The following is a 25,175-nucleotide window of genomic DNA, read 5'->3' on the forward strand; positions in this document are numbered from 1 at the left end:
AGATAAACTAAATTAATTTTTATAAAAATAATAATATTCGTATTTATTATATAATATATTTGAAAAAATAATTAAAAAACTAAAAATTGAATATGATTAAAATATTAATATTAAATATACTTTAGTTTTTAAAAAATATCTTTCCGATCTATAAAAGGCGTTAGATACTAATTGTTGACCCGCACTTTGCCCCTAATAACCCGACCCATAACCCGTATTACTCGACCCGTATTTGAACCCACCATACCCGACCCGTTTGTTCCCGCCCAACCCGTTTGAGATCTATAGACAACATAAAGGACATATAACTGTTGGAGTTAGTGTCCTCCACAATAGTGCGTTTACATAATAAATCTCATTAATGGAATATCATCAGATATTTAATATTTGATCCTCGTCAGTTGATTAACGTAAATCGATAACGGTTGGCTGACTAGAGTTTGACGTTATTGTCGTGAGACGGCGGTGATCAACTGACCCCTTTCGGTCACACCTAAAGGAACGAACCCCAATTGACAACTAATTAATTGTATGAGATACAATTTATTTAGTCCCTTGATTTGTAGACTAAAAGGTTAGTCAATTATTTTAAGAGAGAATTCGAGTTGCGAACTCGAGGAACAACAGTTATTATTTAATTATGTGATAATTGAATAATAAATTTTGGGAGACGGGTTTTAGTTAATTAATTGTTAATTAATTAAAATTGTACTAATTGATTAATGTGGTTAATATTAGTACGTAAATAATATGTGTAACAGTACACGTATATTTACGGAGTGATTTGGACGAATTAATTATGGAAGTATTTAAACATGAAACGATGTTTAAAATAAAATTACACGTATTTGTGCGACAAATATAAAAACCAAAATGGACCCGTAAATGAGCAAGTGGACCGTGTAAAATAGAGTAGTGGATGATTAGGAACATAATCATTTCACCTTATTTTATATACTTCCATAAGTTATCTTATTATAGATTTTGCATGTGATGTAAGATTAAATAATATAAGACAATTTGTCCACTCCTACACTCTACCCTCCCACCGGTTTTCCCCCATATACACTCAAAAATGTTTGCTCATTTTGATACACAACAACACTTGAACATTTTTGCATGTGTATCTTCTTCTCTCTAAAATAATAAAGCATCCTCTTACTAAGATTGTTAGTATACAAAATTAATATTTACTAAGAGAGTTAGTAATATTAAAATATTATAAAGGTTATAATTTTAACAAGTTTTTAGTTAAATACTTGTTAGATTTTTGGGTTGAGTTCTTGGGTGCAACTTGAAGGAGACTTTCTTTTTGAAGGTTTTTCAAGGAGGATCATCGATATCTTTTTAGCTCAAGAACAAACTAGTAAGGTGATCTAGTTTGTGCCCATTTTACCATAAAATCAATGTAAGGAAATTGTTTTTCCTTAAACTTTCATTTTTATGCTTTTATATTTGCATGCATGTTACATAGATCACCTAAATGATAAATTATGAGATAATTTAATTTTTATTATAGAGTTTAATATGGATCTATGATCGTTCAAGTGGTATAAGAGCTCAGGCTTGTAATTTGCATGTTGATTTTAAACATTTTAATGAATTATGAGATAATTTATAAAAACTCAAAAATTGTGTTAGAAGAGGTTTTAGCACGAAATTTTTGGGGCATGCATACCTACTGATCTTAAAAGGTTTGTGGTTAAGTTTGGTGATTTATGAAGTTATTTTGCTATTTTTAATGATTTTTGGTAGAAAACCGAGTCAAAATGCCGTATTTTAGTTAAACAATTGACTAAAAATAGTTAAAAGTTGATTCGATGGATGGATTTTTTACGGTATTTCATGCATATTTTCTACTAATTGTATGCAAAAGATTGAAGGTTGGTTCGAATTTTTTGCATGTTTATTGATTTTATGAGATAAAAGTCGATAAAAGTGAAATAAAATAACCATAATTTCGAAACATTTTATTCTTCCCTTGATAAATTTATGTACATTTAAAAATATTATTTAAATGATAAAAGTGAATTTTAATATGTGTTTTCACTTTGTTTTGATGTTTATTGGTTTTAGTGGTTAAAAACCGATAAATATCGATCTTTTTCTTCATAAATTTATCCGGAATTTCTGGGCAATGTTTCTGACATTTTGGTGTTCTTGTAAGTGTTCCAGAATACTAAAAATTTTTGTTTCAATTGTTTGGGTAATGTTTCAATTATTTTGGATTTTTACTTAAATATTATGATTTTATCGATTAAATTGGCAAAATATCACCAAATCAAACTAATTATTCATCATAAAATTGGTGAGGACTAATTTTGAGGTTCAAAATAGTTTGGACAATTAGTTTGGACTTAAATGAAATTTAAGAGTTGATTATTGATTTTTACATGTTAAAAATCGATTAAATCCACAAAACCCGAGATGGATACCAACGATTGATAGATAGGGCGATTTTAGCATGATTTTACAGCATTTTAAGCATATTTATTTAATTTGAATGAATGATTGTCATTTATTTAAAGTATTTATATTTTTGTACCTAGTATGGCCTAGTTTAATTTTAATCGTTATTACCCGAAATGAATGGGAATATCGATTTGTTTGTAATTAAATACGATCTCGTATCGTCGGTTTGTAATTAATTAATAGTTTTATTTATTTTATTCATTAATGTATAATAGGAATAGCTATGTAATTTAATTGTAATAGTTATTCTTACCGGCGTGTCCAAAAGACGGATTACATCGAGACGGAGTCTATTTTTGGAAGGTGTTCCAAATCCCACAAGAAGAAGCCACTTTTGGAATGAAGAGATAAGGGACCAAGGAGTTGGTTTCCGATATGTAATAGTCTAGTTTTTATTAACTAGGTGGTCATACTAGGATTTATTCATATGCTTACTTGTTTGCTTGTTTTATTTTCGCGCATGCCAAAATCGCCACTCACATGCATTTTTTATTTTCGCGATTGTCAATTCACGTCATTTACATTCACCGAATTAGTTGACTTATAGGGAATTATGACTAACTTGACAAGATCTCTCACATAACTAAAATTGAGATTAGCCTTACCAATTTGTAACACCTATGAATCTCTTGTTCATTAGAGCCACGCTCGCCCAAGCGGGGTGTTCTCTTTTTACCTTGAGTAAGTAGGGTGGTAAGCGGTTATCACACGCCAAAATTGGTTGGACTCAACGGGATATAAGACGGTCTTGTGTTCCGGGGCTAGTAGATGGATTTAAGGAAATTCGTCGACCAAGAGTTCTAGAGGTAGAATTAGTCAACGTGACTTACCGAATTTACACAATTATGGGATGTTTCGCCCAAGCGATGCTCTTTTTTTTTTTAACATTTGGGTCTTGGAATCATTTATATAATTTAGTGGGAGATCATTATATAAATGTTAAAACTTGTTGAACATGTTTTCACAAGTATTTTTTAAAACATTGAATGTTATTTTTTCTTATTTTTGTTCTTTAACGTATTTACTATGACATCGCGCACTTCATCCTCCTTTCATCCTCTATTTATTATTATACTTGTTTCGTTCTTTCATAGGAAGCGGTGTCTTTGAAGGAATTTGATAGCAATGATTGGATATATTATTTACTAATTCACCTACATAAGCTTACAATGATTTTTGCGATTATTATACAACTTAACATCTATACATATTTAAAAAGGGGTTTTCATGTTACAAACTCTTATTACGAGTTTAAAAGGGAGTCACATTTTATCAAGAGAGTCTTGATTTCGGAAGTGACACCTCTGTCATGAAAATGACATATTAGTTTTAATTACTCAAGAGTAATTCAAAAGTTTTCGAAAAGAGTTTTTAAAAACACAAAGAACACTCCAATATGATACCGTCAAATGTTTGGTCTAGAATCTAAAATTTGATGCGTCTAAAATGCTCTGGTCTAGAATCTAAAATTTTAGGAGCAAATGTTTGGTTACACTCAATTGTAAATGGTTCTTAAAAATAGTCCTTAAAAGCTTATGATAAAAGCTTAAGGGAATTGTATGGGTGACTTTGAACTATATCAATGATAACTTACTCTTTCCCAAAAAAAAAATGATACCGTCAAATGGCTCAATTCGAGAAAGGCCAAATTGATTGTTTATGCGCTAAAGAGTTTAGGCATATGATAACAATTGAACGGTTAGGTAGTCCAATTTCGCAAGAAGTTGAGATTTTGCCACATGTTGCACTCACTTTATAGTAATTCACTCTTACTAAGTGTATAAAATATCACGAATGACATGAAGAGAGGTCTTCATAATATTCATCTTTACTTGTTGAAGCAAAAAGGAATGTGAAAGTGAGTGGGAGTTAACAAGAAGTAACCCTAGATGTATGCGATAGGACAATGTTGAAAGAGACGTCTACTCAAAGGATAGGCTAGTTCCACTATCTTGGTATGAGATATCAAGTATGGATCATTTCCTTGTAAAGAAGTTTACATGAATTGATAAAACGTAAGACGTCTAGCATAGGACATTTTTGTATCGAAATGGTGCTAGAGTAGCAATGATTTCGATGGGGACAAATGTATCTAAATTTGCTTTTAAAAGAATGTAATCATCTATGTTTATACATAGAAGGCATCACTTATGTGATTTAAAACAAAAGGTTGTACCTACTCCTATGATAACTTGGTGGTTGGTTTAGACCACTCAAGTTAGAGGAATTTTACATTCTTCACGAAAACTAAATATTATACTATCTAGTAGATTTTAAAGTCTCTAATCTGGTGAACCCAATTGATCAAACCTCAAGTAAATTCGTTTCATACGAATAAACGAAAAGCACATTGAACAACCATTTGATTGTGAGTCTTATGGTATGTGTGCATGTATTATGTTTTCTTTTGTAGAAAAGAAACACAATAGTGAGGTGATTGACCATATACATACGGATGTGTAAGGCCGATAGTTGGTAATATACATACTTGGTTACTTTTACCGTATTGTTAAGTAGATATGAAAACCTCGTATCTATTTAATAAGACATAAACGTGATTTTTAAAACGTAGAATATTTTCAAAATGAAGTAGTTAACCAAAAGCACGTCAAGATCAAGATGTTGATCGGAAGTTTTAAAGTAATGACTTTGAAGATCAAATGGGTAATATCAAGTAATGACTTTGATAATCACTAAGAAGATTGTGAACCAGTTCACATAATACCTTCTCCTTGGGACACCATAGAGTATGGTGTAGTCAAGTATATAAATCAAACTTTGTGAGATATAGTTTGAGGTTTTTCGCAATTTTTTGTAAGCTATTTTCTCACTAAAAGTTTAAAACCCGACTATAATAGCCTAAATGACTCCATATGAGATATGGATAGGGAGAGTCCCTAACTTGTCTTTTTATACATTTGGGATCATAAATGTTTATGTTCAGAACCAATTTGTGTATTTGTGAGGGTTATCCAAAATTGAACCACTTGATTTTACTCCTCCAAAACGAGAACAAAGAGTTTGTGGCTCATAATACTGTCTTTCCAGAAAGATTTTCATTTTCTGGAAGACAGAGTGGGAGAAATTTTGAACTTACGGAAGTCCAAGACCCACAAACCGAGTACAATGCAAGAAGACGTTCTTTATTGAGGCTCAGTGGTGAGTACAATGCAAGAAGACGTTCTTTATTGTGGCTCAGTGGTTATAAGGAGATAATTTTGCGATAATATTGCGTTACTTTTCAAAAGTGACGAATCTTAAACCCTCATCAAAGGCTTTTCTATAGTATGAACTCTATGTGATGGCGTGTCACCATGCAATTCGAATTGATCTCCTTGCACACGATGCGATAAGGAAGGAAACACGAGATGTTTTCAAGACTTATTAAGGTGAATACTTTGGTTGGTTACCTTGATCTTGTCGTAAAGGTTACATAAGATGTTTAAAATTTTGGGCTTGTTATAGAGAGTTTGTGACAACCCAAATGCCTTTATCAATTCGTATGGTCTTAGCAATATAGCCTCTCATGAGGATGAGTTTAGGCAAAAGAATAACGAAACTTTCTCCTTGAATGTATCTTATGAAGGGAGAAGTTTTGTTGATGTTGTCAATGCTAAGAAGCCTAGCATGCTTGGAAGATCCCTTTTGTGATCTATATACGTCAAAGAGTTGGAACTTTGGGTTCAATCATGTAGTCTATCAAAATGGTATTACTCGAGTGTCGAGATAACATGATGATACATGGAGTTTAGTGGGAGCTAAAGTGAGTTTCTTAGTCTAAATATGTGCTTGACATATTAGTGACTAGAAATGTAGCTAAGGTGATGTTTCTTAGTCTAAATATGTGTTTGACATATTAGTGACTTGAAATATTCTCGAGTGAATATTTGAGAGTAGCATGGCGCATCATAAATATCCGGATCTAATGAGATAGATCTCTATGGATATTAGCATTATAGTCAAGAGACTTATGTGATAAGATTCTTGACTCGTTCAAGTTGTTGAACAATAAAAATGATCTCTTGTGCTTCCGCTGCAAGATCTATTAAATATGCTAAAAGCTTCTCTCGTCGGGACTTATCATGTTGAGAATATGAGAAGTCATTACCGATCATTTCCTAGTGAGTGTCACTAGATGATTATCAAGAGTATCCTTGAGTACTTGAGAAGCACTGAGGATTTACTCTTGTAGTTTGGAGGAATTTATGAATTTTGTGTAAAAGGATTACACGGAAACATTCCTATGTTTATAATATGTTATGGGCCTCGTTAAGGAATGATTAGCATGTAAGAGTGCTATGTGCATAAAGAATAATATGTATAAGAAGTTATACATGTATAAAGCTAACATGTATGAGGAGTCATACATAAAAGATGTCATATGAAGGATGTGTATGTATAAGTGTTATACGTACAAATCATGAACGAATGCTAAGTACATTACAACATCCGATGTTGTAAGAGAGATAGTTGATAACCGGAATTTAATGGGACTAGAGTAGTTCTGTTAGCCGAATATCGTATCCCAAGAGACTGTGAAAACAGTGGGAGTGTTTGACTGGCTTTAGAACCAGAGTCTAAAAACTTGTTTAGACGTGTACTTAGAAATGCTCTATGTGATGAAAAAATTGCATAGAACAAAGGAAAATAGCAATGGAAATTAGAGTGATGCAACTGTTGCTTATCCTTTAACTAAAGCCGTAGACATAATGGTTACGTCATCTCAATGTGAATTGAGAAGTATACCTTAATTGCAAAAGATCGTTATGTAAATATTGGATAGAGTATTGATATTTACATAAGTGATGATCGCATTCATTGTTAGAGTTTCTTTAAGAACTCAATTATTCAGTTTGACTGAAAACAGTGAATACCTTGTTTATCTGAATAAGTTGTGGAGACAATGTTGAACACTATTCAAGTGAATAAGATGAACATTGTATTTTGTCCCTAGTCACTTAATGAGGTGACGTCTCGGAGTGACTAGATTGTAAGTCGATTGATGGTTTTTTAACACCATAAGGTCAAATGTAATGACTGGTCGATTACATAGGCAGAGTGTGTGACACTTTGCCGGACAGTGACCATTTAGAGAGTCCCTAAGTTCTATTATAGACGCCTGGTCGTGGCAGGGATCTCTAAGATGTTCTATTGAGTCGATTCTTTTGACTGGAGACTATTATCTGAGCAAGTGCAGTTTCCGAGTGACTTTGGTTTTTGTCCTAGGCCGTGCCGTGAAAGGAGGCCAAAAGGGCATTTACTAGGTCATGGTGATCTGTATTGTGCAATAGGATAGATAGGGCAAACAATAATTGTCCACCCACGTTGGGTAACTCTATCTCAAGGCCACTCGAGGAGTTAATGACTACAAATGCGTGGCCACGCTCGGAAGTAATCTGTGAGAGATTTTTCCGGTCAGGTAGTCACACTCCCGATCGAGAAAACCACTCGCGATATGTTCGTGTGCAAGTGCGACCTGAAAGACATCTTACATTGAGTGGAAGATTAAAACGGACAAGAGAATTGGTAGCGCACACCTTGTGTCGGACAAGTGGGAGATTGTTGGAGTTAGTGTCCTCCACAATAGTGCGTTTACATAATAAATCTCATTAATGGAATATCATCAGATATTTAATTATTTGATCCTCGTCAATTGATTAACGTAAATCGATAACGGTTGGCTGACTAGAGTTTGACGTTATTGTCGTGAGACGACGGTGATCAACTGACCCCTTTCGGTCACACCTAAAAGGAACGAACCCCCATTGACAACTAATTAATTGTATGAGATACAATTTATTTAGTCCCTTGATTTGTAGACTAAAAGATTAGTCAATTATTTTAAGAGAGAATTCGAGTTGCGAACTCGAGGAACGACAGTTATTATTTAATTATGTGATAATTGAATAATAAATTTTGGGAGACGGGTTTTAGTTAATTAATTGTTAATTCACTAAAATTGTACTAATTGATTAATGTGATTAATATTAGTACGTAAATAATATGTGTAGCGACACGATATTTACGGAGTGATTTGGACGAATTAATTATGGAAGTATTTAAACATGAAATGATGTTTAAAATAAAATTACACGTATTTGTGCGACAAATATAAGAACCAAAATGGACCCGTAAATGAGCAAGTGGACCGTGTAAAATAGAGTAGTGGATGATTAGGAACATAATCATTTCACCTTACTTTATATACTTCCATAAGTTATCTTATTATAGATTTTGCATGTGATGTAAGATTAAATAATATAAGACAATTTGTCCACTCCTACACTCTACCCTCCCACCGGTTTTCCCCCATATACACTCAAAAATGTTTGCTCATTTTGATACACAACAACACTTGAACATTTTTGCATGTGTATCTTCTTCTCTCTAAAATAATAAAGCATCCTCTTACTAAGATTGTTAGTATACAAAATTAATATTTACTAAGAGAGTTAGTAATATTAAAATATTATCAAGGGTATAATTTTAACAAGTTTCTAGTTAAATACTTGTTAGATTTTTGGGTTGAGTTCTTGGTTGCAACTTGAAGGAGACTTTCTTTTTGAAGGTTTTTCAAGGAGGATCATCCATATCTTTTTAGCTCAAGAACAAACTAGTAAGGTGATCTAGTTTGTGCCCATTTTACCATAAAATCAATGTAAGGAAATTGTTTTTCCTTAAACTTTCATTTTTATGCTTTTATATTTGCATGCATGTTAGATAGATCACCTAAATGATAAATTATGAGATAATTTAATTTTTATTAGAGAGTCTAATATGGATCTATGATCTTTCAATAACCCCACTTAAATGGTGTAAAATATTATCGGGAAAATAATATCAAATGAATCCCCTGTAACACCCCTATACTCCAAGTGCCTTACCAGGACCACATAAAGCATGAGAATGCTACCATCTCGGTTACCCGAGGCAATGTATATCAAATAGACCATCAAAGAACGTACTTTAATAAATAAGTTTAAGTGATTAAATAACAAAACCAACTGTAAAGTAAAGTACAACTGTTCTACAACCAAACTACAACTGAAATATAAAGATAACACAGCGGAAGACTACTATCAGACTCGTGGCAAATCCATCCCCAGCTAATCCCACGCGCATCCATAGTATACCTGCTAGACAACTGCTCACCACCCCCAAATGGATCACCACAGTTTTTAAAACAATTAACGGGGTCAGTACTAATTACACGAAAACAATGCCACAATGAAACAAGTACACAAACAGTTCAAACAGCTCAGCACAACCTCAGTCTCCATCTCCAATCTCCACACAACTGACTACACACTTAGCCCTGCCAGAGTACTCATCGCAACAGGTGTTCCTCGCCGCCAGTGAGGGACCGCAGCCGTTCCCACCTAAGCCCCGCTCATCTCCATTGAGCGGTAAACCCATGTTCATTAATGTGCACATCCCTCCTATGACGGGTTCCACAGAAGGCGAATCAAGGGGGTGAAGCCACTCCCGCAAGTAACTCCACTCAGCCAGGGACGCACCCCGAAGATCACAGAGAGATACAAACCAATCAACAGTAGAAAATCCACGACCAACCAGATCAACCAACATTATATGTAACCAATAGTCACAACAACAATAATCACACAATCATGTAACTAATACTGAGTAGGGAAACCCTACCTGGAAAACTATATTCACATAAACCACCAAAACCCCCAAATAACCCAATTAGGGTTTAATCAACTTTAACCAAACGCTATAAAAATTATATGTAAAGCTTACCCTCGACTCAAGGATCACAAAGATGTAAAGAACGACGAAATCCGACCCTTCTAGCTCCGGGATTTGCTAATAATGCGGCGAGGATGAAAGAACGTAACTCTTAATCGTCTCTTGAAAGGTTGAAAAAGTGTTTTAGGAAAAAGTGACGGAAGGCTTATATACCAATCAGCATTATTAACAAACCCGTCGAAAATCACCCGTCAACCGACTTACTCGATCGAGTAAGTGGCTTACTCGATCGAGTGACCCTTACTCGATCGAGTGCCAAGCTTACTCGATCGAGTACCCATCAGACAGACTACTGTCTGATGACGGAGTCAAGTGCAAAGCGTAGCCTGCGCCTTTTCTGCGCAGCCTGCGCAGACTGCGCCATCTCCAGGATCCTGCGCATCTCTATTTTAAGCACGGGCTTAACTTAACAAGTCCGTGTTTTGGGCTTACTTGAGACAACTTAACTTAGGAAGGAGTGCAGCCCTATATAAACCCCATATTTTGAAGACCTAGATTACTACCAAATTATTGAATAATCTCAAAGACTTGTATGAGAAGAACACTTAGTATTTGGGTGAAAATTGTAAGCTTTTGTTGGATTTGAATGTCAATATTTCCACAATTCTTGGATTCATCCATGATTATGGAAGGCTAGACCTTTTATCTTGGTGTAATTTGGAATCCTCTAATTCCTTTAAGCTTTGTAAGACTTCCTTAATCATTCTTCAATAATTATTTCATTACCTTTTTTTTACTTGTTTATGTTTGATGTTTGTGTGTTGGGAGTAGCTAACCTTGTATATTATTCATTGAACTATTGCAATTTCTAGTTGTGGGTTTTACATCTCTAGAAATGTATGAAGTAAACTTGTGTTGTTATGAATTTGTTGTAAAGTTTGTAACTTTGTGAGTAAGGTTTGAAAATTAGTCTTGGGTTAGTTGGTTTAAGCTCTCACAAGTTAATCCTAGCTCTTTCATTTGGCTTTGTTCTTAATGCTCTTATGTACTATCCTTTGTGTGGTTTTCATTTGGGAAAATACATGAGTAGAATTGTTTTCTTCTAGCTTAGGAAGGAAATTCTTACCATCTTATGAAAGTAGTATTAGGTTGTTATTGAAGGATGAAAAGGAATGTCTTTGCATATCAAGTATTTGTTGATTTGTCTCTTAGAAAAGTTTACATCTTTAGTTTTGTTATGCTTATTTCCAATCAAATGTCTTTTCCATCTATGTCTCCCACTTGTTTACCATTGTTCATAATCATTGTTTGTTGATAAACTTAGTTAGTAAGTCTTAATTGTGATTAGTGTCTAAATTAGTTCATAGAATCCTAATTAGTTGTTACATAGTTTACAATTCAAGTATTAGTTCAACATCCTTCTCTTGGGTTCGACCCTTTACTTCCACTTTACTATTGTTTTAATTTAAAGTTAGTAGAGTCAAGTCTAGGTTATAAATTGTTAATTTGATAGGTCAATTCTAGTATTACGACACCTAGTATTTTCAATATCACTTTACAACATAGCATTTCTCCTTGGCACCTCCGAAAACATCCAAGAAAAGTATCTCAATTATGTTTTCTTCTTATAATGAGCTTTCTTACGTATTTTAATAAACTTTAAATAACCACCCTCATAATCGATGACTCAATTGTTCCCAACAAACCCTTGAATCAGTCCCCTCGCATCGCCATAGTCTCAAAGTTGTAATCTTCGATTGATCTGAGGGCTACACTTTAACTTTCGCCTCTCCTAAGCTTCAGTCAAAGAGACTTTAATTTGTAGACACACGTGTCTATACCTTACGAAAATCACTCGATGCTGATCGAACTTTAACACGCTTAGGTAAGCATTAAAATGGATGATTATCCAAAAGTCATTTTTAAAAGTTATATATTAATAATGGGAGTAATGAATTCGTCTCATAATTTATTTCATCGTAATTTTAAGATATGTTATAGAAAAATATATTTATGATAAATTTATGAGTTATGCAACTTTAAAGTAATTTTATTTAATTGAAAATAAATTTTAATGCTAGGTAAAGGTAGTCTGAACGGGGCCTACACCAATACTTTATGATCCAAACTCGAAAGCTATCAAAATACACAAATATACCGAGTAGATACTCAAATATTTATTTATTTATTATTTATTTATTTGAGGGTAACATATTCAAATATTTATATGTCCCTATATAAAGATATAACTTTAATCCTCTATCTACTAAAAAAATAGGAGAAACTATCATTTTTCCCGCCTAAAAAATGTTTCCTAAAATTAAACTTAGTATTTTTAGCATATACTATATGTATAATGACTTATAAAAGGGCATAATTTCTTAAATGTAAATATTTATATGATTCAATATATTACATTCCCCACAAATTTATCTCGAGACTCTTTATGATAGAAGAAAATTTTATTGTTTTGTTTAAGTTATTTTACCTTAAAAATTCATTGACATTTTATGATAAGAAAGTTACGGCTAAAAAATATGTTAGTAAAAAAAATATACAAAATAATATCATTACTTTCTCGGTAAAAGAAAAACTTCTATTAAAAATACTCAATTCATGATTTCTTATAATTTTAATTTGAGTAAATCTAATTTTAATTTTTCAAATCAAAATATAATGATAAGAAACATAAAAAATAAAAGAATTGTCAATTTAAAATTTCTAAGTAATACACTACAAAAAGTAAATATTATATATATATCGTGCATATATTGCACGGGTCTATACTAGTTTTGATATTATTCCAACGTATGTAAGTGAAGAACAACTTGGAATTCAATCGACTATACTTAATTTACGCGGTAAAATACGTGTTAATTTCCTTTGGAAACAAATATGATTAGTCTTCTTCCTATAATAAATACCCTACCATTATATTCTACTAATTTATACATTTATGTTTCACATTTGTTATATATAATCTCGTTTCTTCACGAAATATTCTTGTCAACACCCAATCATACATGCATCCACAAATGGGTGAAAGAAAGATGAGTCGCTTTGACTCACTTGACCTTGAGTCTAATAAACTCAAATCCGACAATGGTCATTCCATTAAGGTTTGTTCTAATCAATATTATGTACTTGCATTGCATTGGTTTAGTATTGGTTTTGTGTGTTACAGACAATATCGGATCCAAAAAAAATTCTTTGTGGATTTTGATAGAAAATATAGTACCTATCTCTACATAAAATTATAAATTTACGCTATTTTTACTTAAAAATAGGACAAAAGTACTTCAAAAAAACCGTTTGCGGTATCCCATAGAATTATTGGTATCGCTACAAATCTAGTTTATTCTAATCAATAGAATTTTTCGATTAAAAACAAATATTAGTGTAAATTGTAGGAATTAAATTGAGAAATATTTTGTACATTTTTGAAGCTCTCTCGGTTTTTCAAAGGATGTTTAATGGTAGCGACAATGTTATTTATTGTTGTTAATTGTTTGTAAAATAGGATGCAAGTTGGGCGATGATATTAACATTGGCATTCCAAAGTATAGGAGTGGTATTTGGAGACCTTGGAACATCACCACTTTACGTGTATTCAAGCACATTTCCAAACGGAGCTAAACACAAGGATGACATTATTGGTGTTTTGTCACTTATTTACTATACTATTACTTTGATGCCTGTTATCAAATACGTCTTCATTGTCTTAAGGGCCAATGACAATGGCAATGGTAAAGTTTTTTTTTTTTTTTTTTTTTTTTTTTTTTTTTTTTAACTTTCGCCCTCATATTATGAATATGTTGCTTCTACAATTCATTTTGATCACATGCCCGCATCTTCAACACGACAAAACAACTTGATAACTATTTTTAGACTAAATATGAAAAAGATCTACACAAATTCTTAAGAGAGACGGTTTCTCATTAATGTCAGTGAGAAACCTCTCTTATAATAGGTAGTTATTATTTTTGACTAGTTTTTAGTGTATTTATTGGTTATCTCTCATTAATATAATGGGATACGGTCTTTCAGGAGACTTTCTAGAATCGTGTCGACTGTCAATATCACTTCGCATTTGATACATGCACCCAAGTAACGGAACGTAATCCTCACTTGAACATTTAATTTTTATTGTTCCTTTATTGTCAAGGTGTTGGACGATTTTGCCTTGATATTTCATTATGATGACTTAATTAATTAAGAAAAAAACTTTAAAATTCTCTCCTATTCATACTGGATTCAATGAATGATCCGTCTTTATTTGGAAAGATAGCATTGTGATTGTCATATACAACAACATTGTTTTCATACTGCATATTCTATTTTGATCTATCTAAGTGAACTGCCTACGTTCTAATTCTATTCATGATTAGTTTTAGAAAATGAGCGTTTGTTTACCTTTGATTAAAATATCGCTCAATAAGAATAAAAATGATAAATAAATGACTAGTATAATATGTAAGATATATGTCCAGTCCCATTAATTAAATTATTTTGTCGAGTATTCGCCATTGCAGTTATTTATGAGCTAATATCCCGTGGCATTGTGTTGATAGATGAAATTCACATGCACGTACGTCAAGTATTCCAAATTAACAACAAAATGTACATATTAATAATTAATTTACTATATTGTTGTAACAATTGAAATAGGTGGAACATTTGCATTATATTCGTTACTATGCCGAAATGTGAAAATTGGATTGATACCAAATCAAGAAAAGGAAGATAAAGAAGTTGGACAATATCAAATCCATACAACAAAGACAGGAAGATCAGGATGTTCACTCAAGGTACAAAACACCTTAGAGAATAGCGTCTTTGCAAAATACACTCTCTTGTTTGCCACCATACTCGCGGTTTCACTTGTCATTGGCGATGGTGTTCTCACTCCTTGTATTTCAGGTTATATATATACTTCCTTCTCACATTATCCTCCGGACGGACAATAGCGAATGTCACAAGACCAAAGTTTTTTTAGAAGAATTATTATTTTAAAAAAATCGAAAATTTTGTTAAGAATGTTAGTATTTACATTGCTTGGATGGAAATAATAACCTTACGAACTAATTTATTTATTTTCGTTTGTAATTTGGTGGCAGTTTTGTCAGCCGCGGGAGGGATCAAAGGAGCCTCAGATAAGTTTACTGATGGTATGTACGTAAGTTTGATCATATTAGTTTCATGCTGATGGCAAGCACATACTAATGATTTTGTTAATTGTGAGATGTTTGCAGATATGGTGGTGTGGATATCAGTAGCTATTTTAATATTTCTCTTCTTAATGCAAAGTTTTGGGACTGATAAAGTGGGATACAGTTTTGCACCAATACTTTGCATTTGGTTTATATGTAATGCAATTATTGGTATTTTTAACTTCTGCAAGCATGATTGGGGAGTCATTAAGGCTGTTAATCCATGGCACATTGTTGAGTATTTTCAAAGAAATGGAAAAGATGGTTGGGTCTCCCTTGGTGGCATGGTCCTCTGTATTACAGGAACCGAAGCCTTGTTTGCAGATGTTGGACATTTCTCTGTTAAATCAATACAAGTAAGCATGTCAGCCGTTGTATATCCTGCTGTCATTTTACAGTATTCCGGTCAGGCTGCTTATCTTAGCAAGCATCCTGAGGACGTTGCAACTGCCTTCTATAAAGCCATTCCTGGTTGTTATTCTCTTCTTTCTCCTCTTTTCTCAAACTGAAATTCTTACTTTATTATACCAAGTAGCTAATTGATCGAGGATTGATGTTTCTGCAGATCCGGTGTACTGGCCAATGTTCGTGATTGCAGTCCTAGCAGCAATTATAGCAAGCCAGGCCATGATTTCAGGAACATTTTCAATCATACATCAATCCCTAGCTCTAGGATGTTTCCCTCGTGTCAAAGTTGTTCATACTTCATCCAAGTATGAAGGCCAAGTGTATATACCTGAACTAAATTATCTCTTGATGTTTGCTTGTGTATGCGTCACTCTTGGTTTTGGAACAAGTACACACATTGGTAATGCTTATGGTAAGTTACATATCGGCCATTGTACGACTCTGCGCATTTGCTTCTTACAAATTTCTCTGAATTCTGTGAAATGCTTCGAGTATTTTATATCTCAATTAAAACTCGTTACCTTAATAATGCAGGCATTGCGGTTGTGTTCGCAGAGACACTTACATCCTTCTTCATGGTTCTAGTGATGTTACTAATATGGAAGACACACATACTCCTAGTCCTCTTGTACATATGTTGCATTATGTCAGTCGAATTAATCTACTTGAGCGCGGTGTTGTACAAATTTCCAAGCGGAGGGTATCTTCCGATTGCTTTTGCATGTGTTCTGATGGCGATTATGTTCACATGGAACTACGCGTATAGGAAGACTTACTACTACGAACTCCACAACAAAGTATCGAGTGACAAGGTATGTGAAATAGTAGATCAATCTAACTTGTGTCGCATCCCGGGTATGGCTATCTTCTATTCGGAGCTAGTCCATGGGATCCCGCCCATATTCGAGTATTATGTGGGTAATATCCGTGCATTACACTCGGTCCTAGTATTTACATCTATCAAGTCATTGCCGATCAGTAAGGTCCCTGCTGAGGAACGGTTTTTGTTCAGAAGGGTGCACCCGAAAGAGCTTGTGTTTAGATGTGTGGTTCGCTATGGTTACACCGATGTTCCTGACAGACAAGATGGGTTTGAAGCGGTCTTGATTGAAGAGTTGAAACAGTTTGTACTTGGTAATAGGAGGGTAAAGGTTGAGCCCGTTGAGGAGTCGAACGATCGAATATGTGAGGATGATGACGACAACATTGGAAATCGAGAAGTCGGTATAATAGACGAGGCATCTAGACTGGGAGTGGTGCATATGATAGGGGAAAGCCAAGTGATTGCAGGCAAAGAATCTGGGATTATAAAGAAGGTCGTGATTAATTATGGATATAGCTTCTTGAAAAGGAATGTAAGGAAGAGTGATGAAGTGTTTGGCATTCCTCGAACTCGGTTTCTCAAGGTGGGAATGACATATGAGCTTTAGGATGCACTTAAGAGTTATAATTTAAACTATATCTACTTCAAACGCTAGCAAATTTACCTTTTATAAAGCCGTTAAATATGTCGGCTATAGGTCCAAAAATCGAAATAACATCAGAAAACTGTTTTCTAATTTCTGATTATTACTCTTTGCCACACACTCATCTGTTACTCCATGTTCTGCAATTCAAAATCTTCTAACTGGAGAACATTTTGCTTTTTAATTGAGATAACTAGTTTTGTGGACAAAACATTTATCGTTATAATAATACTTGTAAATAATTTAACAAGATATGAGCATTTATATAGTGACCTCTACCCAACTATTATTAATGATTCCAAGATCCAAATTCATATTAACTTGGGCACGCTTTGGCGATACAATCCTCATCAATATAACTCGGTGGATTAACTCTTTAATCGATTCTAATTTTTAAACTCTTGGTCGATAAAATTACATTAATATTTATCTTTAGCCCAAAACACATCCGGCTATGGTCGAGAATACTTTTGTTGCACTTCGTCGCCAATTTTGGCGACTGAATTTTTTTAAAGCGGGCGACAGAAACTCGTCGCCAAAATTGGCGACTGTGTTGGGTCGCCAATTTAGCGACTGTCATCAGTCGCCTTTTTTCAAGCCACGTCACCTCCAATTCTTCAGGATTGGCGACGGTTTTTGGTCGCCATTTTGGCGACTGTTTTTGGTCGCCATTTTGGCGACTGTTTTCCGTCGCCAATTGCACTGTTTCCCGTCGCCAATGACCATAAAATTAATTCATGATCAGAAACTTAGCGACGGTTTCCCGTCGCCAATTGCCCAGTATCCGTCGCCAAATTTACATTTTTTTAGCCTAAAAATCGTTTTTGACCTAGCCAAATACGTAAAAACCTGCAAATAAACCAACACTTCCAGCAGAGAACACATGGGAAGCCAACACAACCAAACTTGATAAAGAAAATCATGTTCCATACACACAACTACGAGTTTTGGTCATCTAACATTATCCGGGAATAACATGTTCTCTAAAAAACTACATAACAGGGAAACTTGCTCCCGCTCCACTACCACCTCCATAATTAGGATCTCTAGGATCCTTTGGTTGCGGGCGCCACCCAGTGTTGCAATTGGCGAAGAAGGAGTTCATCCGGTCCATTTCCTCCTTCATCCTCCGAATTTCTTCATCTCTCTCGGCATCCCGCCTCTCCCTCTCGGCATCCTGCCTCTCCCTGGCGGCTAATTGAGCTTGGAGCACACTTACGACACTTGGGGTATAAGGTTGTTGTTGGGAGGAAATTGACCCTCTTCTTCTTGTAGGAGGGTAGAAAATCTCCTTTGCCGACCCGGCTCCATACACATCTCCTCTTTGAAACCCCTCAACAAGATCAAACCATAGCTCATTGTCATTAATTTCCGGGTTGTTCTTCCTACGGACAAGGAATTGTTCCTAAAAAATTGATAAAACATTAATGGTTAGAGGTTACTTATCTAAAAATTGATAAAACATATACTTTAAAAAGCTAAGAATTTTATTTTTTGACACTTACATATAACTGTTGATCTTTTTCCTTCGCGAAGATCAACTTGCCCTTGCTTGTCTTCTTTGCGTGAGTGTCAACAAAGAGATCAACAATCGTGGGTACCTTGCCCTTATTCTTCTTGGTCTTCCGGAAAAAAAAAACAAGGAAATTGTTACTCAAACATGATAATTAATGAGACTAATTAAATTAGAAGACTATTAAATTAAAAGCTAAGATAAATAACTTACATCTAACACCACACGATCATGAAAAGATTGAGACCCTCCATAATGAGTAGGCTCAACTTCCGCGTCCTTATCTCCTCCTTTCCTGTTGATCTTGTTCCGGGCCGATGCTTCCTTGAACTCAGGACTGTTCCGGTACTTTGTATATTCCTCATATGACGAACCTATAATCAATAAAATATCAATTATTAATTAATATAGTTTCAAAATATGTAATGAATTTTAACTAATTACGGGTATTAAAAGAAACTAAATACCTTTCATGAAAGATGGCGCCTTCTTCCTCTTAGACACCTTATACATGTTGTCCCTTAGCCTCTTCTTGCCAATGTCATTATACCTTTGCCAAACTAGGCGCTCAAGGTCGGCTGACCAATAGAACACACGCTACAAAAAGTAAACACATGGATGAGAAACAAATTAATAATAAGGTAATTAGAATAAATAAATTATATTTAATAATATATATTTTATAAATAGATACCCGGAAGTTGTTGAACCACATCTCCTTATCTTCATCACTAGCGTTACTCCAACAAGTAACGCCGTGTGTCATGTTCTCTTGGGTGCTATTAGTCACACCACGAACAACTGTTTGACTTCTAAACCTGAAATCAAACATGTTAAAAACATAATTATATAGGAAAACAAAAATAATGTATAATTAACATATGTCTAAAAAAAAGTCATTTATTACTAAATAAAAAAATTACAAACTAGAATGAATAAAAAATTACCAAAGACCATTCGGATCAAGGATCATCCTGCCGTCAGTTGATCGGGGTATAGCAACCTCCTCCTCCTCCTCACTCACCTCCGTAGTAGAACGGTCAACGTCCTCCTCCTGCTCTCGGGAGCTACTACCTCCCTCACTATAGCCTCCGCGCTGCCTACCTCCTCCACGAGCCATGTGTACTACAATTGAATAAAAAGTGTTAGCAAATATTACAGGATAATTATTATAAGATACAAAAAAATAAAACCTAATAAACAGGTATAAAAGAAAAAATAAAACGCTAATAATTATTTCCAAATTTTGATATGTATACTTTCAATACCTTCTCTTACTCATCATCATCATCATCCTCATCTTCTTCTTCTTCTTCTTCTTCTTCTTCTTCTTCTTCTTCTTCTTCTTCTTCTTCTTCTTCTTCTTCTTCTTCTTCTTCTTCTTCTTCTTCTTCTTCTTCTTCTTCTTCTTCTTCTTCTTCTTCTTCTTCTTCTTCTTCTTCTTCTTCCTCCTCCTCCTCTTCTTCTTCTTCCCCTCTTCTATCCCATCCCTCTCCTTATCATTCTCTTCTTCTTCCTCTTCTAACTCCTCCTCCGCTTCTATCTCATTTGCATAAATAATTTCATCATGATCAACTGGGGACAAAACTGTTTCTGATACAACCTCTTCTTGGAAAAAAGATGTATCAACTTCTGATCGTGCCTTTGTTTTAAAAACGGCCCACCATTGCTTTTGTTGTCTATCATTACTTGTGCTCGGAAGAGATGCAAAATAAACTTGATGAGCTTGTTGTGCAAGTATAAATGGGTCATATTGAGAGTAGGTTCGAGTATGATTCACTTCCACGAGTTTGTAACGATCATGGACTCTCGTTCCAGCTACGGAATTATCCCTCCATTGAATCTTGAATAAGACGGTTTTATAACTCCGATCCCGGCCATTGTAGCACAACTCAAAGATATCCTCTAATATGCCATAATATTCATTGCCATCAAGAGAAGAAATAGTAACGCCGTAGTTGCATTTAGCCTTACTTTTGCCATAGTCAAATGTTTGAAACTTAAACCCATTAACTGAATATCGATTCCACGTCACAACCTTTCGAGAAGGACCCAAAGCCAAGCTTCTTATCACATCATCTTGAATATTTAGCTTACATACATGCTTCCGAAACCAGGCTGGAAATTGATCCTCATGCTTATGCCAAACATCCTCTCTGTTCACATTTGGGTGTTCTTTAATGAAATCTGTCACAAATTGAGCTTCATATGGCTCCAAAACCTCACAATTAGATAGCACATAAAGGTGGGCGCGGTTATACTCCTTGTCATCCAGAAATCTTGTTCCCCCAGCTGATGAACACCCTATTTCATCCTGCATTTGGAAACACTTGGGTATACTTGTGTCTAGTTCATCCGCTTCATCAATATTCAAGTATTTTGCTTTGGTCTCAATATGTTTTTCAAAATAAAGAGAGCAAAAATTGGCAATCTCTTCCGTTAGGTAGGCATTGCATATAGAACCTTCCACACGAGCTTTATTACCAATTTTTTTATTCACATGATTAAGAAACCTTTCGAAAGGATACATCCACCTATATTGGACGGGTCCACCAACTTTAGCTTCATATGGCAAATGGATAGGTAGATGTTCCATCGAATTGAAAAAAGAAGGCGGAAATATCATCTCAAGTTTACACAAAATTTCTGGTATTTGGTCTTCTAAACGACTCATGTCCTCAACTGATATCGTGGAGGAACATAAATCTCTAAAAAAATTGACTTATTTCTGTAACTGCATTCCAAACTGTAGTCGGGAGTAAATTTTTAAAAGCCACGGGTAATAAGCGCTCCATATCTCATCCCCTTGGAGTCGAACCGGAGCATTGTCACGCACCTCCTTACCTTTTAAGAAAGATTTCTTGTTCTCTCTATGAATATGTCCATCCGGTAAGAAACATCTATGACAATCAAACCAACTAATTTTTTTGGAATTAGGAAGATAAAATGCTTTACTCCTATCCATGCAATAAGGACATGCCTTTCGCCCAGCGGTTGCCCATCCTGATAGCATACCATATGCGGGAAAATCATTTATAGTCCATAACAATGAAGCTCTTAGTTGGAAATTTTGCTTCTTCGACACATCAAATGTTTCTACACCAACTTCCCACAAATACTTCAGTTCCTCCACCAACGGTTGTAAATAAACATCCAGATGGTTTTTTGGGTTATCAGGACCGGGAATAAGTAAAAAGAGGAAAATAAATTGTCTTTTCAGACAAAGCCAAGGAGGTAAGTTGTACGGCGTGGTCATTACGGGCCAACACGAGTAGTTTCTACCAAATCGACCAAAAGGGTCAAACCCATCCGTACACAAGCCAAGTCTCACATTGCGAGGTTCCTCGGCAAAATCGGGATATAACCTATCAAAACGCTTCCACTCCTCCCCGTCACTCGGATGACACATCTTTCCTGGTGTACGAGGATTTTCTTTGTGCCATCTCATTTGGTTGGCAAGATTTTTCGTGGCATACATTCTTTGAAGTCTAGGAGCTAATGGAAAATAAATTAATGTGTTTTCTGATATTGGTTTCTTTCTCTTTCCACTCCTTTTATTACCCTTCTTCCCCTTCAAAACAATATTTCCTTCACTTGTCTCATATCTATCCCTTTGACATTTCTTACATTTGTCAAGCAAAGCATCATCTTTCCAAAAAAGCATACATCCTTTAGGACATGCATCAATCTTTTCATGTGGAAGTTGAAGACCTTTGACCACTTTCTTGGTATTATAGAAATTTCGGGTCATAACATTATTATCGGGTATAACATCCTCAACCAACGTAGCAATACTATCAACGGCTTTAAATGGCATATTATACTCACATTTTAAAGAAACTATCCTGGATGCAACTTGTAACAATGTCATTCTACTCCCCTCATATAAGGTTTTTTCGGAAGCACTTAGCATGTCAAAAAAGGATTTTGCTCTTGGGTTTGGTTGTTCTTCATCAATCATTGGTACACGGTCATCATTAATGAAATCATTAGACTGAAAGGCATCAAGTACCATTTCTCTATATGGGTTCTCATTTTGTTGGATTTGAGGCTCTTCGGGATAATATTTTTCTCCATGGGAGATCCAATTGTAGTAGTTTGGAAAAAAACCATTTGTAACAAGATGCTCTTCTACTTCAATGTCAAATAAATATTTTAAGTTTTTACATTTAGTACAAAGACACCTAAGTTTATGTTGTTCCAAATCATATGAATCTTGACATCTAGCAAATTCAATAAATCCACGAACTCCCTTTACAAATCTAGCGATAGGACCTTTCTTCTTATCTACTCTTTCTTCGTACATCCAGCTACTTTCAGATCTCTTCATTTTAATCTATAAGCAATATATAGCAAACTAACCATTTTAAATAATAATATTTAATTTCAACAAAAAAAACAATGGTTATCTCATCCTCCATTTTATGCTAATTTCAAGATTTCAATTGGGTCCTTATCACTCCAACCTAAACCCATCAATGTACGTTTCAAGTCACTAGCAAACACACATTTGTGAATTATTAATGAGAAAAAAATTCGGCAGCAATTCCCCTTAGTTCTCCAAATACACAATGTGGAAAAGATACATATTCCACATATGTATTCAGAGAACATTGGAGAAAATTGCAACCAAATTCTTTTCTCATTAATAAAATCACAACTATGTGTTTACTACCTAAGTGACTTGAAACGTATTAAAAAGACATCCCAAAATGGGGACTATTCAAGAATTGCTCCTAATGAGTAATTCTTGAACGGGTACTAGGTCATTATATATTAAACAAGTTGTCAAAATTATAAGGCAAATTTATACAATCCCCTAATCAAATGACATTACTAATTTAACAAATTTATACATCATGCTCATTCTAACTTAATTTCGTTAATTATAAGGCAAATTTATACAATCCTAACATTATACTACCTTCATAAAATTATACTACCTTCAACAATACTACTTCAATATTACTAAAACTAAGTTACTACCTTCAATAATACTAATATTATCAAGATAACCTTCAATTACATCCCCTAATCAAATCACATTACTAATTTAACAAAAACCCCAATTTCTAACCCTAACTCAAATTAATTAACAAAAATGCTAATTAAATTACAACTACATACATTAATAAGCATCACTAATGTATAAATTACAACTAGATACTAAATAAGCATCACAACTTAAACAAAATATGAAGGATTGAAGTAATTAAATCAATTTGAGTCGAAAACAAACCTTTATTAAAAAGAAAAACAAAGGGTCGGTAGTGATGTGGTGATGTGGTGTGCGGATGGCGGCGGCGAGTGGTGGCGTCCGGTGGTCGTTGTAGTTGGTGGTGGCGTCGGGTTTCTTGGCGATTTTTTTTTTGGTTGATGATAGAATGAATGAGGGACGGGGTGAAGAAACTGGCAAAAAAAAAAATTAACAGGCTATTAGCGACCGTTTTTGGTCGCCAAATTGGCGACGGGTATTGGTCGCCAAATTTGGCGACTGTTTTCGGTCGCCAATTTGGATAATATTCGGTCGCCCTTGGATTTCATACGGATTTTTGGATAAAAAGCTATAGTCGCCAAATTGGCGACTGTTTTCCGTCGCCCGAGTTTTTTTTTCTGTCGCCAAATTGGCGACTGTAGCATGTCTGTCGCCTTTGTCTTGTTTTCTTGTAGTGTTTAGCTTCAGATTTGAGAATGAAAATGACATGAGCAATGTTCTAAAACGTGGCCCTTGGAAGATAGGATCCCATTCCTTAATTCTCAAGCAATGGTATCCTAATTTTTCCACTGCCATGGATAGAGTTTCCAAAATTCCAATTTGGGTCATTTTCCCTGATCTTGATCCATATCTATGGTCTTCAGCTGTCCTTAGTAAAATGGCCAGTAAGATTGGGAGACCAATGTTTGCTGATATGCCTACTACTTGTAAGCAGAAGCTCTCCTTTGCTAGGATCATGGTGGAAGCTGATATTTCTGGACCCCTCCCTGATGTAATCTCCATCAACACCCCATATGGTCCTTCTGAGCAAAGAGTGGACTATGAATGGCTACCATATTATTGTGCTGAGTGTGGGAAAATGGGTCATCAAGCAAAAAACTGCAAGCAGGGGAAAGCCAAGAAGAATGCTCCTATTCCAGCTCCTAAGAAGATCTATAAGCCTGTTACTAAGGCTTCTCAATGTGTTACTAATCCCTGTCTGCTAGGTGGTACCTCAGTAACCATGCCAGGTGTTGCTATCCCTTCTAAAGGAAGCATACCTGTTCCATGCTCTGCTGAAAAGCATCAAGAATGCAACAGGAAGGAGAGGGTGACTAATGCTCAAATAGCCATGAAGAGAGACAAGTCACCTATCTCTCAGGGGTCAAACAGGTTTTCCCTCCTCACTGATCCTACTGCTA

General features: G+C 34.8%; 2 protein-coding genes across 2 annotated transcripts; one reads left to right on the plus strand and one right to left on the minus strand.

Annotated features, from left to right (window-relative positions):
* The first annotated feature begins 13,217 nt into the window (after positions 1–13,217).
* LOC141632862 (potassium transporter 5-like) lies at positions 13,218–17,230 on the plus strand. The gene is made up of 7 exons (XM_074445370.1): positions 13,218–13,301; positions 13,703–13,928; positions 14,851–15,102; positions 15,300–15,350; positions 15,435–15,863; positions 15,958–16,212; positions 16,335–17,230. The coding sequence occupies exons 1-7, from the start codon at positions 13,218–13,220 to the stop codon at positions 17,228–17,230; spliced, it is 2,193 nt and encodes a 730-aa protein (XP_074301471.1).
* Positions 17,231–18,130: 900 nt separating this feature from the next.
* On the minus strand, positions 18,131–24,126 carry LOC141628030 (uncharacterized). The gene is made up of 7 exons (XM_074441221.1): positions 24,019–24,126; positions 19,727–19,904; positions 19,474–19,597; positions 19,247–19,376; positions 18,993–19,153; positions 18,772–18,888; positions 18,131–18,671 (listed from the first exon to the last, which is right to left on the minus strand). Exons 2-7 carry the CDS (start codon positions 19,897–19,899, stop codon positions 18,258–18,260), a joined length of 1,119 nt encoding a protein of 372 aa, XP_074297322.1. The 5' UTR covers positions 19,900–19,904; positions 24,019–24,126; the 3' UTR covers positions 18,131–18,257.
* Positions 24,127–25,175: the final 1,049 nt, after the last annotated feature.

This window comes from Silene latifolia, chromosome 2 (assembly GCF_048544455.1).
Source record: "Silene latifolia isolate original U9 population chromosome 2, ASM4854445v1, whole genome shotgun sequence".
NCBI classification, from domain to species: Eukaryota; Viridiplantae; Streptophyta; class Magnoliopsida; order Caryophyllales; family Caryophyllaceae; genus Silene; species Silene latifolia.

Bases quoted from the DNA above. Each gene is read 5' to 3' on its own strand.
- LOC141632862 (XM_074445370.1), top strand. From the start codon at position 13,218: ATGGGTGAAAGAAAGATGAGTCGCTTTGACTCACTTGACCTTGAGTCT. The intron at 15,351-15,434 runs GTATGTACGTAA...AGATGTTTGCAG, and splicing joins CTCAGATAAGTTTACTGATG to ATATGGTGGTGTGGATATCA. The intron at 16,213-16,334 runs GTAAGTTACATA...TTAATAATGCAG, and splicing joins ACACATTGGTAATGCTTATG to GCATTGCGGTTGTGTTCGCA.
- LOC141628030 (XM_074441221.1), bottom strand. From the start codon at position 19,899: ATGGCTCGTGGAGGAGGTAGGCAGCGCGGAGGCTATAGTGAGGGAGGT. The intron at 19,154-19,246 runs GTATTTAGTTTC...TATTGATTATAG, and splicing joins GGCGCCATCTTTCATGAAAG to GTTCGTCATATGAGGAATAT. The intron at 18,672-18,771 runs GTAAGTGTCAAA...TCAATTTTTTAG, and splicing joins AAAAAGATCAACAGTTATAT to GAACAATTCCTTGTCCGTAG.